General features: G+C 30.9%; 1 protein-coding gene across 2 annotated transcripts in view; it reads right to left on the bottom strand.

The window, feature by feature from the left end:
- Positions 1 to 16,419, bottom strand: part of BMP5 (bone morphogenetic protein 5) — a 111,886-nt gene that overhangs the window by 25,854 nt on the left and 69,613 nt on the right. For both annotated transcript variants that reach the window (XM_039853006.1, XM_039853005.1), the window contains exon 3: positions 13,083 to 13,231. In XM_039853006.1, the coding sequence (XP_039708940.1) occupies positions 13,083 to 13,231 (149 nt within the window). The remainder of the gene's footprint in view (positions 1 to 13,082; positions 13,232 to 16,419) is intronic.

Below are 16,419 nucleotides of genomic sequence, written 5' to 3'. Positions count from 1 at the left end.
TCAGATACTGGAAATATGAATCTCGAACTAAGATTTGCAGTTTACCTTCACATAAGCATTTACTTTTTAATAGCTCTTCTCTTTATATATAGCGCCTTTCCCCTGAGGCCCCACAAGCTTTGCAGACATCATCTGTCACATGCCCCGAAAAGACTGGTTAGCAGTTGGTCTTACAGCCCTCATTTATTTTAAGAAAGCAGAAACATTCTTTTCACAAAACCATGGGAAGAGTGAATTATTTTTAACCTTTTTTCCAGTTATTATGTGACTTTTTAAAATAAAAAAAGTGTATACATACACACATACTTCTTTCCTTGAGAATCATAGATTTAAATAAAACCATAATGAAGTGGTTTCAGCAGAAATTAACCAAAAGTTCTCTTAAAACTCATTCAGTGTGTTAAGATATCAGTAAAAAAAAAAAAAAAAAAAAAAGCTTCTAGGCTTTAAACTCGTTTTAGTTTGTTTCATAGCCGAGAAAATTATTTAATTTTACATCTTTATTTTATCTATTGTGAGGGAAAGTAGCCTTTGGCATGAAATTAATGCAGTTAATTGGGAAATTTATGAGTAAAGGAAACATTTTTTACCAATCTATATTATATATTATTCAAAAGAATTTTTATCATATAGAAAAGCATGGTTTATTAAATGTTTGACCTTCCCTTCTATTTGATGTATTAACCTGTGAAATGATCACAAGCTACTTCTAGAATCTTCAGAATAGTCCAGTACTACCAAAGTGGAAAATAAATATATTATTTTGATATGTTATAAAGAGTGAAAAGAGTAAAAAGTATTTTCCAAAATATGAAGTGAAGAATGAATACTGAAATACCTAATACATATGCCATGATAAGTGTCTACTTCTGTATCCCCACCCCACCCCCCCAAAAAAAGACATTTGGGACTTAATTTTTTCTTATACATATGAAGGTTGAATCACAAAACATTCTTCTGAGTAAAGAGAAGCAGAACTTTCCTTCACCAATTTCTCATGTCTTTTCCTATGGCAAAAATGTCAACTTGCCCGCCCTACACAGGGACTGGTCCCAAGGTGTGATCTCATACCACCATGATTCTATGGTGTACCCAACCCTGAACTAAAGAATCCCTTTGAGCTGTCTACAGGAAAATTACAACTGGATTTCAAGAATGTTTACCTTTTGGTGAACCTGGGTCATCAGCATCATCTGATCTCATAACATAAGTAGAAATTTCATATTTCTATAACTTGTATTCCTTCTCAGAGAAATCATGTCACTATCTCTACATATAAATATAACTGGTACTCAAAAGGAGTAACAAGCATGGCTTCAAAAGGATCAGAGAAATGGGGAATTGAGAAGTTTAGTTAATTCAATACTTCTGAAGTCATCTATCTAGGTATTTCACCAGTTGATTTACATACCTCATCTTCTTTACTACTCATAACAAAACAATGGTTATATTTTACAAATGAATAAAATAGGCTCAGAGAAACATCAGATGTTTAACTCAGCCTTGCATCTCTAAAGTTGTATGCTATTCCTTTAAGCACACGGTGTTTTCCTTTCTTTGGGATTGCTTCATCTTAGATCTCTGCTTTTCACCTTGAGAAGACTGGAGGAAAACCCTCTATATCACAGGTTTGTCAGTGACAGAAACACTGTGACTGTTAAGAACTGTTATATCTGCTTGATTTGTTAAGTTCAAGACTGAGCTTTCCTTCACAAGTGGGAAGGAAGGCGCTCAATACTCCTTGCCAGCCATGAGAGGGCAGGTGGTTTCTCCAGATTTCGAGCCTCTCAAATTGAAACTTGTCACACTGCAGAGAAATTAGTATGCATCTTCAAGGAGGAGGGATATGTAATTTCCCATTCAAAGTATTTTCCCTCTAATTTCAAATTTTGATCACCACTTGGATACATACTATTGTCTGATGCTTTTTTATTCTGTTTTTGTTCTTTTATGCCCTGTGAGCTTACACCAGGTGTGTCAAAGTTTAACTTCAGCCACACAGAACCACAGTGACTCCTCATATCTTATACTGATTAAAGGTTCTCTTTTCATTGTGCTCTCTGCTCACAATACATAAGGAGCACTACTGTATTTTTGCATATGTCTTTAAGAAATATGCCCCAGCAATAAATTAAACTTACAGTGTTAAAAACAATGAGAAAGAGTTAATGCCAGTGTATGATAAGAATAAGAAGAAGCTCATATTCTTCATGGCCCTAAATTGATATTACCATGAAAGTATTTACTCCTCAGATCATTAATTAAACCAGATCAGAGTCTAGAATAAGGAATATAGCAAACAACAAAAACTGGAATACGTTTCTGACCTTGGCATTTATTGGGCAAGATTGGTGCTCCACGATTACTGTTCTTAATTACAGAAAATCAAAAACAGAAATATAGATGTAGCCAAACACTTCCATATCCATTTTCATCAAGGAAAATCTAAAAAATTGTAAAATATATCTTTCACCAGATAATGAAGCAAGACTAACTCCTGCTTTCCCCTGCTTATTTTAAGTCACTGATTTCAAAACCCTTTTTTGTGTACGTTCTGAGTTGTGATGCTAAAATTTGAATAAGCAAATTATGTTTACCATGTGGCACTCATTCAAATATAAACATACTATAAATTAAAACAAAGGAAATTGACTTTAAAACCTAGTTTTAAAACATTGTATTTATAGTGTATATGATAAAACAGCAAATTCAAATTTTTAATTTAGTACTCATTATGTTCTATAATAGCATCTATTTATAAAGAAAAAATATTTTCTCACTGCAAATTATTATATAAGACTAAACTATGCTATGAGAGGTCCATTTCAGAGTTTTGACCAGAGAAAAATATAGATATTAAAAATACGGATATTTTAAAAGGGATCAGAATCATGATTATTCATTTTCAACCAAACTAAGCTATCTGTAAATTGGACTCAAATCATTTTTGCTCAAAATATAGGATTTTTAGAAGAGCAGTCATGGTTCACTCAATTAAGCTCTGCTTTTAGGGGGAGGGGGATGGGAAATGCCACACTGATGAATTAAAAATGTGTTTTATTGCTAGAGGATTGGGGTTTTTTTTTTCATTTTTTGAAGAGAAGAATTACCCTAGTGTGTCATTTCCCAAAACACAATTTAGGCAGCCAAATATTTCTTTAAGGGTGAAACAATTCCAACTCACTATCAGTTTTTATGCTGAGAGGGGGATGGTGTAATGAGAGAAAGGACTAATTTCATAATGATGTTTTGCAAAATCATAAACTAATACTTGTTTTGGAAACTGGATGCCTGACTAGCCTCACAAAGGGTGGCAGGGGAGGTAGATATGAGGATCTAATAGTAGGGAGCATGGATTAAGTGAGAGTAAAGCAGAGAAGGAGAGAAAACAAGGGGAGGAGAGTCTATCACAATACATTAGTGAGTAGTACAAGGTACAAAGGAAGAGGGAAGTTCATTATCAAGTTAAAAATAAAGAAATTAAATTGGCTAAATTTAATTACATGTTGAGGTCAATCACCAGCAGAAGAAAAATTACTTTTCCTTTTTTTCAATTTATGAATTTATCAAATTAACCATAATTGTGTAAGGGGCTGAAATAACCAATGAACTATTGTAGTTAGATTTAGAATACAAAAAGTATGATAAAAATGCTATTACCATTTGAGGGCCAGCTCACAATTAAATTCCAGACAGAAAATATAAAAACCCAAAGGTAATTCCCAACAGAGCCAACATTAAAATTCAATTTTGTTCCATAATAAGCATTATTAATAGCATTGTTTTAGTTGGAAATTGTAAAAATACACTTTTTTCATTTTGGAATTTATATAAAATTTATTTAATTTGTGAGAATTGTAGTATATAAGAGCTGGTTCTGAAAACAAATCATTTTAGATTCATAGGCAAGATTCTTAAACTTTCTAAGGCTAGGTTTACTCACATATAAAGTGGGATAATAACAGTGAAGATAAAGTAGACAATCATTTTAAAGTGGTTAGCAAATGCCTGGTGTTTTGTAAATTCTCAGGAAATGTTAGTTTACATTAGTAACTAATATTATTTTGATTGACTATCACAGGAAGTATGTAGTTTAAATACTAATTTAAAATGAAGTATTACCTAAGAAGTAAAAGCTGGATTAATCATGAAGAACTAAAAACATAAAATATTACCATGGAAGAATAAATGATGTTGGTAAAAAAGTACTGCAAAAATCAGAGTATAAAATAAGCAGATTTTTGTATAGACAGAAAATAAGTTTTGATAAATACAGTGAGTTTGAAAATACATGAAGTATAGTTTATGAAAATCTTGTATGACTAAAAAGAGAATTAATAAGATCTTGTTTTGAACAAAGTAAAAATGTAAGTGCTCTAATATTTATGATTAGTTACTCTAGCCATGAAAGTCATATTAATGATTTTGCTCACTTTTATGCAGTGGGAAATTATAAAAAGCACACAGGAAGATTTATGCTCTTTCATGTGCTTTAAGATATTACACTAGTTAGAAAACCTGTAGGTCACAGCTTACATGAGTTTGGAAAATTAACAAATACTTTTAAACCCCAAGGGAAATCTACGTCATATTTATTTTCAGTAGAAATCTAGTAATTTTTACCATAAAAACACATGAATTCTTCTCGTTTTCTGATTCATTCACATAAAATGACTAGAATAAGTCAAATGCAGTTGTTTCTTTTATCTATATTTTTTATATTTCCTCATGGACTGATTCATACAAAAAAAAGATTTTTAGAAACTAATACATTGCCATCGATTAATTTATGTTTGATATTTTTGAAAATCTGTAGAAATATGAAACAGAAACCACTCTAATATGCTCAGGACAAGTTTAGATTAAGTTTTGTTTTGTTATAATACTAAAAAAACTTTCTGTGGCACATAAAGTAAAAGATAATATAATACTACTACATGCTGTAATAATAGTACTCTAGAAACCTTTAATTATAGATTTTCAGCTATGAACTTATATCTGATTTCCCACGTGATTACTTGTAAATGTTTCTGCCTGGATACTCCCCTCTCCACACACACACACACACACACACACACGCACGCACGCACGCACGCACCAAAAGAAAGTTCGTGGGATGTATTGCTTCCCCTTACCAGTTTCTCCATCTCTGATTTTATATATCTTGAATTTTGGGTTGAATATCACTATTTAATAACAGGCACCTTTAAGATGGCACATTTCTATTCACTGTACCCTCTCTGAATATAATATTTATATATGTATAATACTTAAAGTATAAATATATGCTTGTACATTACAATTACCTGACAAATTATCTCATGCAATATAATAATCCCTAGACAAAATTAATAAATTGTGAATTCTTCCAATCACATATAGTTAATTCCTTCATAGTATGAACAATTCTATAACCATTAATTTCCATTTGTTAGGCACTTTTTTTTTATTCCTTATCTGTCATTTTAGTACACTGATTTAATTTCTAGACTATAGGAAAAATATCCAATTTTACTTATTCATTTTATTTAAGTATTTGAAGAAAACTATTCTTCATCTGTCCTAATTTATTCTTAAATATTCATCCAAAAGTCAAGCGAGAATGCTCTAATTATCTTTAACATTAAACATTACATAGAGAGAACTACTTCATTTCTACTAATATTTGTGTTTGAAAATCATAGGAGTATATTTTCCTTTTTCCTTTCAGAACATTTAGCAAGATATAAGATTCTTTCAGTTTCATTAATGTAGACTTTCTCATTTATTTATTTGAAACTAATTGCTATCACCATAAATTCAGCAAAAGAGATCCATATGCTTTTATGAACAAAAATGACTTAATTATTTTATAAGATAAAGTTCAGATAAGGGAATAAATAGAATATTATCAAATCTCAAAATATTTAATAAATCCTCAGATAAGTGGACATAATTCAACTTTCTGAACTTATATAAATAGTAATGAGAAACTATAGTTAAAACAGCAGGATAGAAGGAAAAATATCACCCTTGATCTCTGAATTTCTTCTGCTACTGATTAGTACTATGTCAGCTGATATTCAGATTAACCACACATAGATCATCTGACCCTTGTCACAGATAAATAGTCATCTGACAACGCAGGGGCTTAATTTGGAAATTTTTTCCCCTGAGATAAAAAAAAAAGATTCTCTTAGGGATCTTAAAGATAACAGAACAAACTTATTCAACCAGATACTAAAAAAAAAAAAAAAAAAAACACAGCAAATTCCAGGACTTGCTAAATTTAGCAGATAGTACTTTAAGAACTCCATTTTTAATGAATAAAAGGAATATAAAGTTAGTAATTTGTACATTTGTTTACTATCTAATGATATAAGGACTTCAGATATTAGACTGTATTTTTTTCTAATTAGTAACATATATTCTGTAAATCAAAAGATTTCATGGAATTTTTGAAAAATCTGGCTTTTTTAACATAGCACATTTAAGAGATATCACAGAATATTGCAATTTTGAAAAAAAAAACCTTTTATCAGTATGTCAAATTACTCTGCACATAGTAAGGAACAACAGGAATGAAAAACACCTCAAGGTTTTAGAAAAATGTCTAGTCCCATTCCTTACTATTAATGTAGATGTAACAATGTTCAGTTTTCAGGAATGAACAATAAAACCCCACAAAGTGAAGATTAGAGAACATGGCAAAACCTTGGGTAATAAAAGTTTAAAAGTACTCACTTTCAATTTAATGTGTATTGATAACTGAACCTAAGATTTTTTTTTTTAAGTTTGCACAGTAATGTTGGTGAAAATAAGAGGATTAAATAGTTGGAGCTTTTATATCTCTGAGATTATATAGAGAGATATTATATATATAGATATACATATATGCATATACATGTATTCTAGAAATGGAATAGAGAAAACTCTATGTACCAACAAACAGAAAAAGAGCTATAACTTTACCCCTTTACAGTGTATGGGATATATAGCTGCTGACCAATATGGGCTAAAATCTGAGAAGAAGACAATAATTACAATGGTTTGTTTCCTTGACTTTCAAGGAACTCTTCTCTGATGTTCTTTCGATCAATTTAAAAGTTATCTTCAGTTTTCTGATTCTTTTTATGAGAAATGTCATTTATTTAGTGGGGATTTCATTCAATTTGCTATAAATATCAACACAACACATATTAAGGTCTATTGGTCCCCACTCTTTAGCAAAGACTATCAATATTTTTCAACCATGTGTTCTATGAGCATTAAAATACTGCTATAGTCTTTGTAAGAAGCCATGATGATGTGTAAGGCTTGCTAATAGGTTTACTAATCAAATACTAGTAATTTACATTGAGGCATCTCTGGGTTATAAAATTTTTCTGATGGTAATGTGGGACAGTTATTTTTTCTAAGAATACATGGTTGGAACTCAAGAAGAGTACCATTTAAGTAGTAATAATTTGATTATCTGGTATCTCTGAATACCTAATCAATATAAGCAATCAATTAATCATGACACATATCTGTGAACAATCATTTCTATTGACTTCATACCCAAGATCAGAATATATTTGTTTCTCATAATCATTTTATCAACCAAAATTATTAGACATGAGCCTAATAACATAACCATCTATACACTGTGCTGCCAAACTCAAAGTTTAAGAACATGTATCAATAATTTTACCTTTCTCCTGTAGACTATCATTTGTGAATTTATCTAAAACTCCCTTAAAACATCTGTAAAACCTCCACAATAAAAGAATTGATTCTAAGTTAAGGTGCCACCTGGAGTAAGTGAAAAGTCTCTGTGAACTCTCTATCCAATCAGCATAGAGACCTGTATTTCTGTCCTACTGTATTTTAGGACCTATCATCTAACACAGCCTCACACTATCCTTGTAAGGTAATTACTGTAACACTTACTTTATTGATGCTATGGCTAAATATAAAATATTTTGTCAGAGCCAAGATTTAAATCTAACTTTCCTAATTATTTCTCCTTAGAATTTATATTTCAGAATCTATTCTATTTATTTATCCTTCTTTTTTAAATTAGGTATCAAAACTTTAAATTCTAAGTTATCTGAGAATGATAAGTTATCTGTAGCAATGATTATAAATTTATTTAACTTATATTTAAGCATCAATTATAATGGAATTTAATTTGATATACCTCTGAAATCTTTTTTTCTTGAGTTAGATACAAAATTTAGTAAAACTTCAAAATCTCTGACTTTAAATCTAAAGTTTTATCTTGATATGCTAGGCAATTATGCCATAACTTTTTTGAAGAAAAATAGATTTTTGAGTCTTATTAACAAAAAGAACCTTACAATGTTTCTTGGCCATTAAACAATACTTTGACAAAACAACATTTTAAATACAAATGAATCAGAAACATACGGGTTGAATTTTCCTTGACTTATAAGTGGGTTTGAATAGAGAGGAAAAAAGTCATTGGCAAAATTTGTTCTTAGCATTGCCAAACCTAAAATATCTGAAAACACAGGTTTTTTTTAAAGACAGTCTAATGATCCCAAAAATACTATCTTTGTTTTTCCATTTCTATATTATTCTATAAACTCAAGTTTGAAAAGAGAATTAATTTACTTAGAAGATTTAAACTATATAAAGCATCAAACAGTGGAAAATTATAGTGTTTGGGATAAAAACCCCAAGTCTTAAAAGCTAGATTAAACTGCTGTCTGTATAATAAGCTCTGTGTGCATATGTGTGTAAAGGATAATAATTACCATAGATATAATAACAATTTTAGTAAGACCTAATAAGTCAGATAATTAATATACATTTTTAATTTGAGGAACTGAAAATCTCACAATAAATTATAAGACAAATCTAAGCCTACTTATTTGCTATTAAAAAAGAATACATGTTTTATCATGGAGATTAATTAATTACCATGAATGAGTGCTTAATTGCTTTGAAACTGATTTTGCCTAATTGGATACAACAATTGGATACGACCACTTGTCTGGAATCTAGATTTATTTATTAAAAATCAGCAATGTTTTTTTTGTTTGTTTACTTGCTCATATGTTCATTTTATTTTACTAAAAAAAAAGACATATGAAACTCAGAGAATAATCTATTCTTTGAGAAAAAAATTAATAAAACATTTTAAACTCTGCTGCAAAATCCATGGCAGTTCATTTGTCATATTTCTAAGAAGAATATATCAGAAACTGAGATATTTTCCGCAGGTCCTCTGAGAAATCATAATGCTACTTTTGATTTCAGCACTTTTGATTTCCAAAATATATTTAGCCCTCTGCTATTTTTTCTTTGCAGGAGCAGGATAAACAAAATTTATAATATATTCATCACTGACTTTCTCCTCACCTTATGATTGAAACTATTTTAACTACTGTACTGTGGTTTGTGGTACAAAATTCTTCTGTATTACACCAAACTAGTTTGGTTAATAATCACCCAAATTTTACAGTTTGGAATGTCTTCTTAAGAGTAACATGTTCAGTGTCAGGTGGTCTAAAAGAGCCTTTTAAATCACAAATTCATTCAATGATTATTCAAGACATGTTTTTAATACTTACAACTTGCATTGTACCAAGCACCTAAGGTACAATTGTGAATGAGAAATACACATCCCATGACTTCATGAAACTGATATTCATTCTAACATGTAATTACAATGGTGTTGCAGTGATTGATTAAAGCAGCAAGTCTAGTTCTTTAATGAAGTGTGATCAGGCTACAAGAATATATTATACATAAGTTAGATTTCATGTTCCTTCCATGATTTATCTCTAAATCACTTTCCTAATAGCATCTACAATCGTATTTGATACATGAAAGTTGTTTTAGCCAACTCTGGACTATTGACTTTTTCCAGACTATAACATGCCATTTACCAAATCTCTGTATTTACTCACATTGTTCCCTCACCCAAGAATGCATTCTTTCCTGTTCTCACCACCACTCCATATAACCCTACAACTTCCTCCCTCCTAATCTCTATTTCTTGAAATCTTACCCAGAAGACCTAGCTTAAAAGCAACCTGAATCATGGTCCTTTTGGCTGTGTCCCATTTGGACTTAACCATCTCTTTTCTGTTTTCTTACAGTGTCTTGATTGTATCACTATTTTTAGCATTTAGGGTATCTCATTCTTTCTAAGATTAACTACACATGTCTCTCTCCCGGGTCTTATTCTCTTTAACATTTTGTCTTGCATGTACAGACACTCAATAATTTTATGTCAAACAAGTAAATAAATGGATTATAGTTAACAAATGAACTTGAAAGCAGACTTTCCTGAGTATCATCCTTTTATGACTTCCAATTACTTTTGCTAAGAACTAAACATATTCGGAATCCATTATTGCACATAAAAGATGGTCTGTCTGCTCTGTTTAAAGCAATATCGCAATATCATGTTGAGAACATCAGCAGTAGTAATGAATGGAATAGTAATAAGTGGAAGCATGTGGTTATTCATATTTATAGAGAAATGCCACATGTATATTCTCCATGAGGTGGCAGTTAATAAAATACAGGCACTGGGAGGGCCGCTTGCTTCTTACAGCCATATATGCTCACCTCTGGTTAAAATCTGTTTTGTTTAAAAGCAAAATGCCAGCTTGCCTAGCACATTTAACAATTTTAATAATTTTACATTCGATAATATTAAAGAAACAAGAGCAATACCTCTCAAATCTAACTCAAATAATTTGGAAACCTTTGAAAAAATGTTAGTTTATTTTACTGTCTAAAAATACCCATAAATAATACAACAATAATTTAAAATAAAATTATTCTTAAAATATAAGAGAAAGAAAACAAGAGTGGGGGAAACTCAAAATATAAAGTAGTTCTCTCAGAGAAAAAGATAAATTGAAAGCAGAAGCTAAATTATACAGATATTAAAGGAAAAAGAACCAACATAAGGAGCGAACAAACAAAAGAGAAATTTCAGAATTTTCAAGTGGGGTAGTGAGATGGGGCAGGGAAATAAAAGGAAACAGGCTGATCATATTTCACAGATTTCTTAAGTTGTTTAGATAGACATTTCAAGCATATCCCCAAGGAGAACACTGGGGAAAGCACATACCACTAATTTAATTTTCTGTTGTTATTTGGGCTACATACTGGGGAAGAAACAACTGGCTTACCCCTACAGTGTTGTTTTCCCAGTCACATTTCTGACTGTGAATGTTCAGTAGTTTACACTGTAAAACTTTTTAGAAGATTATTTAAATATGTGCTTTTCTCAGTACATTTATAATGCTTGAACTCTGAAAATTTTTGACATTAATCTCAAAGCCATAATTGAATAATAACCTATAATTCAAAATATTTGAATTATTTATTTAAAAAAATCAACATTGTAATTAAAATCTACTAAAAAGTCTAGATTTGAAACTTGTCTATAACACTTTCAGAAAAAACTTTTGTTTTCTCAATCGAGATCTGAGGCACATGAAACCTTCGCTAACTCTGGAATATACTTAATTTGTAGCTATTGACCTCATTCCAGATACAAAATCCTTAAAGTAACAACATTGGTATAGTATTATTCTTAGGCTGTGAAATTGCTTATAGGTAAAACAATGCTACCACAAAGTCCTATTACTTACAGTAATGAATTCCCTTGTACGAGAGACTCAAGACAGATACAACTTATGCTTAACTGTGGTTTATTAATCAAACAAGGCGAAATGAGTGAGACAGATTCTAGGACTAATGTTTACATCTGATCCTGCAAAAACCTAAGGCAATAAAACTTAATATGGCATGTCTTCTAATTAATCTTCCCTTTACAAATTACCCTCTTTAGGCCTGACTCTAACATTAGCAGGGTATGGGGAAAGAGCACAGTGTAGGCCCACTTGGTATACTTTTAAATGTTTAAAAATTACTAAACAGGTGAACAAATCATTAGATAAATTATGTCTTATCCTACTACCATGATAAATAATATTTAAAATAACCTGGATGCCCAGATTTGAATTTAAACTTTGGGGACATTTTGAATGATCAAAGGCAGACAAGACTCTGAATAAATTGGACTTGGTTTTCCAGACCTCCTGATCGAATGTGCCAAGATTTCTTTTACCACAGTCTGTATATTCTTTTCCATTTGTCTGAAATGGCTACTCCCACCCCAGCTTCCCTTAATCACATCTTCCTGATCTTTGAGATTATATCTTGAATTCACTCATTTTCAGTACTCATAAGTCTATCAAACTCTTCTCAGTGTGTAGTGATATGCATTCAGTAATATTATGTGATTACTACTTTATGCCTCATCATGCCTCAACTGCAAGCCTCATAAAGACATCTCTGCATTTGCTCACCATTTTGTCTCTGGCATCTAGCCAAGCACATAGCATATAGTTGTTCAGTGAATACTTGTGAGCATAAGAATAACTTCTGGAGCCTCTTAAAAATGAGGATTTCCTACAGACCCCTTCCACAGGTGATTCTGGAGCTGTTTGTCTTTGACCAAACATTGCAATATGTTAAGACTTAACTCAATATTATTTTATGGCTCTTTTGTTTCAACCCCATTCTTTCCTCCCCCTTGTATTATTAGTAGCTCTTTTGTCTGTTTTCTAACATCTTTTTAAATATATATTTCTTTGTTATTTTTAGTCAGGTTTTGAGATATAATTTGCATATAGTAATCTTTATTCTTATTTAATATATAGTTCTAACCATGTTTACAAATTATATAGTTTTGTAACCACCACTACAATCAACACATGGATTCATAGCACTTGGTATATAGTGTTTTTTTGGTATTGTTGTTATTACAGTATTTTGGCTTGTTTGCATACAGGGCTTCAATAGAAGACAAAAACTTCTTTAAAAGCAGTAACACTACCTACTTCTTTACATCTCCACCCCCACCACACAGAGCTTGGCAATAAATGTGTGTTGAGTAAATGTGTTCATAAACATGTTAACTAATATAATACACTATCCTATGGAATATGCTACCTTGCACATTGTAAGGATAAAGAAGATATTGGTTAAATTGCGCAAAAAGCTGCAATTCTCAATGTTTCAAAACTGACACCACAAAAAAAAAATATGTGAAATTCAATGCTTACCATCTCCTGTTTCTGCACAGAGCTGTAAGCCCAAATTGTTCTGTGGGTTAATAACCCAATGATTGCTGGTCACAGTGATATCAAAGACAAGCCAACCCACATCTAAAGCTTGGGCCTTTCTTGTGTCTAACAAGAACAGATCTGCATCCCTGAGGAAAAAAAAGAACAACAAAAAAGGTTAAAGGTTTGAACGAAGATCATCATTTCCTATACTTAAGTGAAAACATTACCAGAGTACTCTTTAAAATAACAGGATTTAATTAAACAATAAGGGAAACAAGTGACTCAAGTGATGAGTAATAAGACGCTGAACCTATTTATTGCTGGACTCCTAATTCATACCTGGTACAGATTAATAATATCTAAAAGTAATTTTCATTTTCCTGCGCTTCACTGGCCTTTACAAACTAACTAAGTGGACTTGATTTGTTCCCTGATAATCACTGTTCCCATAACCAATATCTGTAAGTAGCTCTCACTAGCAAGTTCACCGGCAAGGATAAAACTGGATAGAGATGGAAGTGAAAGCAGCTTCTCCAGTTTGAATAAATGTGGATTCTCAAAAGGATGGAGCACAGAGATATTTTTCATTTGTTTCTATTTTTATTATATTCTCTCATTTTATTAAATATTTTTCATTTTTATTTTTATTACTTTAATTATTTTATGGAGACCAAAGGTCCAAGAGAGGGTCACAGTGTGCACTATTGAATTAAAGGATAAATCCCATGAATTAAGCCAAAAAATCTACCCTGATTTGCTTTAACATGTTCTACATGTAAGTGCCCGGGGGCAGTAATATCTATGAATATGAACTTGTGTGTTTTAGAAAAATTGACACAATGTTACTGTCATTAACATTTGTCAATCTTAACTTTAGCATTAAATTTACAAATTATGACTATTTATTGAATTATAATGAATTATTTTATGTTCTTTCCACAGGCAGCCTCTGGGTTAAATTTTACATATTTCGAAAATTTAATTTTTACAACTCTTTCATATTTATAAAGTTGAGGCTCAGGAAGGTTAATGGTAAAACATTGGAATGCCTTCAAAGAATAGAAATACACTAGTATGCATTTTTATGACCTTTAATACTGTTCTGAATCTGTTTAAGAGCATATTACTTATATGGGGAAAATCAGAACTATGTCAATAAGCTAGGTTAGTGTTCCACTGCATTTGATATATAACTGCATCATAGAAGTCACTTCAAAGGTGACTTACAAAAATGTAAAAAGGAAATTTTGAATACAATCAAATCATGCACATATGTTATTTCTTTAGAATGAAATGCTTTAAATTGAAAATTGAACTTTTTTTTTAACAGAAATGAAGAATCTCAGTCAATATTTTAGAAGCTACACCTTCATTTCTTTATTTCAACTTGATTTATACCATTCTTCCATTAATCTAGAGAAGGTAAAATAAGTGTATTATGATCAATTAAATTGTTCAGCTAACCTACTTCGAACGATGCAAATTTCATTCTCCTTCACAAGTTCAATCATAGTGTATACTAAAGCAGGGCTGCAGACACTTTTTTTATATCCAAGATATGACTCAGTTTGAGACATAGGACAAGCATAATACAAAGTAATAAAAAGTTTCAATTAGTTCCCCCTTGAATTTTAAGAACCCATTTTATTCACAATGTGGTGGAATGTCAATCAAACTCTTCTTCCTCTTAACTTGTAAAACCCATCAAATAAACAGAACCCAAGAAATGGTTATTCTTAAAATTTTGAGATATTTAGTAAATATGTTTGAGACTATATCTTGGAATTAATCACATTATTAGCTTCTTAAACAAAAGGAGTCACCCTGTATCTTGGGAAATACTTTGTAATGCTACCCTTATTTCAAAACTATTTTCATTTGAGATATGGTAAAAAATATTCTAATAAACCCTACAAAGCTTATAATGACATCTTTTGGCATGATATAACTAAACTCTTGGCAGGGTGGGGGGTGCAGAGAACAGAGGTAAATTTTGACAGCAGTTTCAAAGAGTTAACAAATATCTTTATACAGTTATTAAGGTGGTATTTTCTATTATTTTTAAATTGTTCTCTTTTTCCAGAAGAAGAATCCCCAACTACCCACAATCGAGTCCCAAAATTTTCAAGTATGTCTATGAGGAAAATATTTCCAGCTGTAACAGATATATTTAGAAATAGTATTAGCCAAAGTATTCGAGCAAGCCCTGAATATCTGAATTTCTGTGATGCAAATCCCAATTCATTGAAAAGTATGTTGAGGCAAATAGTATGGTTTGAAAATTCCATATATTTCTAGTTCTGAAAAGTTAGGAAGGTTCGACTGCTTTCATAAGCTCCAGGGCTTCCTATTTTTGAGCAAAGCTATTTTATATTTTACTTCATTTATTTTATTTTATTTTTGATAACAGCTATTCTTTAATTCCTCTTTTTTTTTTCTTTTATATAAGAAGCACTTCTGCATTACCTACAGATAAAATAATATACTTCAGGAGAATTACAATGGTAATTCTATTACCATTGTACTTATTAATAATAGACTTAGTTCTTATTAATGATACTTATTACCATTCATGTAGGAATTTTTACGACAGCATGTTAAAAATAAATCCCCACCCATTCTGTAGAATGTTAAATGTAATTTCTTTTGAAGTATAAAAATTATTCCACTAAAAAAATAGCAGTTTTCTCTCTGGAAATAGAATATACTAAATATTTCCTATGAACAATATAAAATAAACTTTTTAAAGTTTCCATGTCTTATTATTTTACCAAACTTTTAATTTGAAAGAAACTTTTACAATAAATAATAAAAGAAAATTTTAAATATTAATGAATTTAAAAGAAATGCAGTAGAGAGAAAATATGTATGTAGAAAAATATATTCACTTATAGTAGAATTAAATCCATAATATAATTTCCTTATTTTTTGTACAATTATAAATAACAAAACTAAAATTAAAGTCTGCATTCTAGCCAATGGAAAAAAGTCCATTTACATGAATGTATATAAGCAAATATTTCAGAATGGTATTTCGTTAGTTTCCTAAGGCTGCCTTAACAAGAACCACAGACTGGGTGGTTTAAAGAATAGAAATGTATTGTCTCAGTTCTGGAGACTAGGAGTCTAAAATCTAAATGTTGGTAGGGTTGGTTATTCTGAGGACTGGGCAGGAATGATCTGTTCTAGGCCTCTCTTTTGGCTCACAATTGGCCATCTTCTTCCTGTATCTTCATATCATCTACGTATGTGTCTCTGTGTCCAAATTTTTCCTTTTTATATGGACCCCAGTCATACTAGATTAGCACCAACCCTAATGACCTCATTTTAACTT

This window comes from Pteropus medius, unplaced genomic scaffold (assembly GCF_902729225.1).
Source record: "Pteropus medius unplaced genomic scaffold, Ma_sr-lr_union100, whole genome shotgun sequence".
Lineage (NCBI taxonomy): Eukaryota > Metazoa > Chordata > Mammalia > Chiroptera > Pteropodidae > Pteropus > Pteropus medius.
The sequence above is the reverse complement of the archived record's forward strand: the minus strand, read 5'-3'. Positions and strand labels throughout refer to the sequence as shown.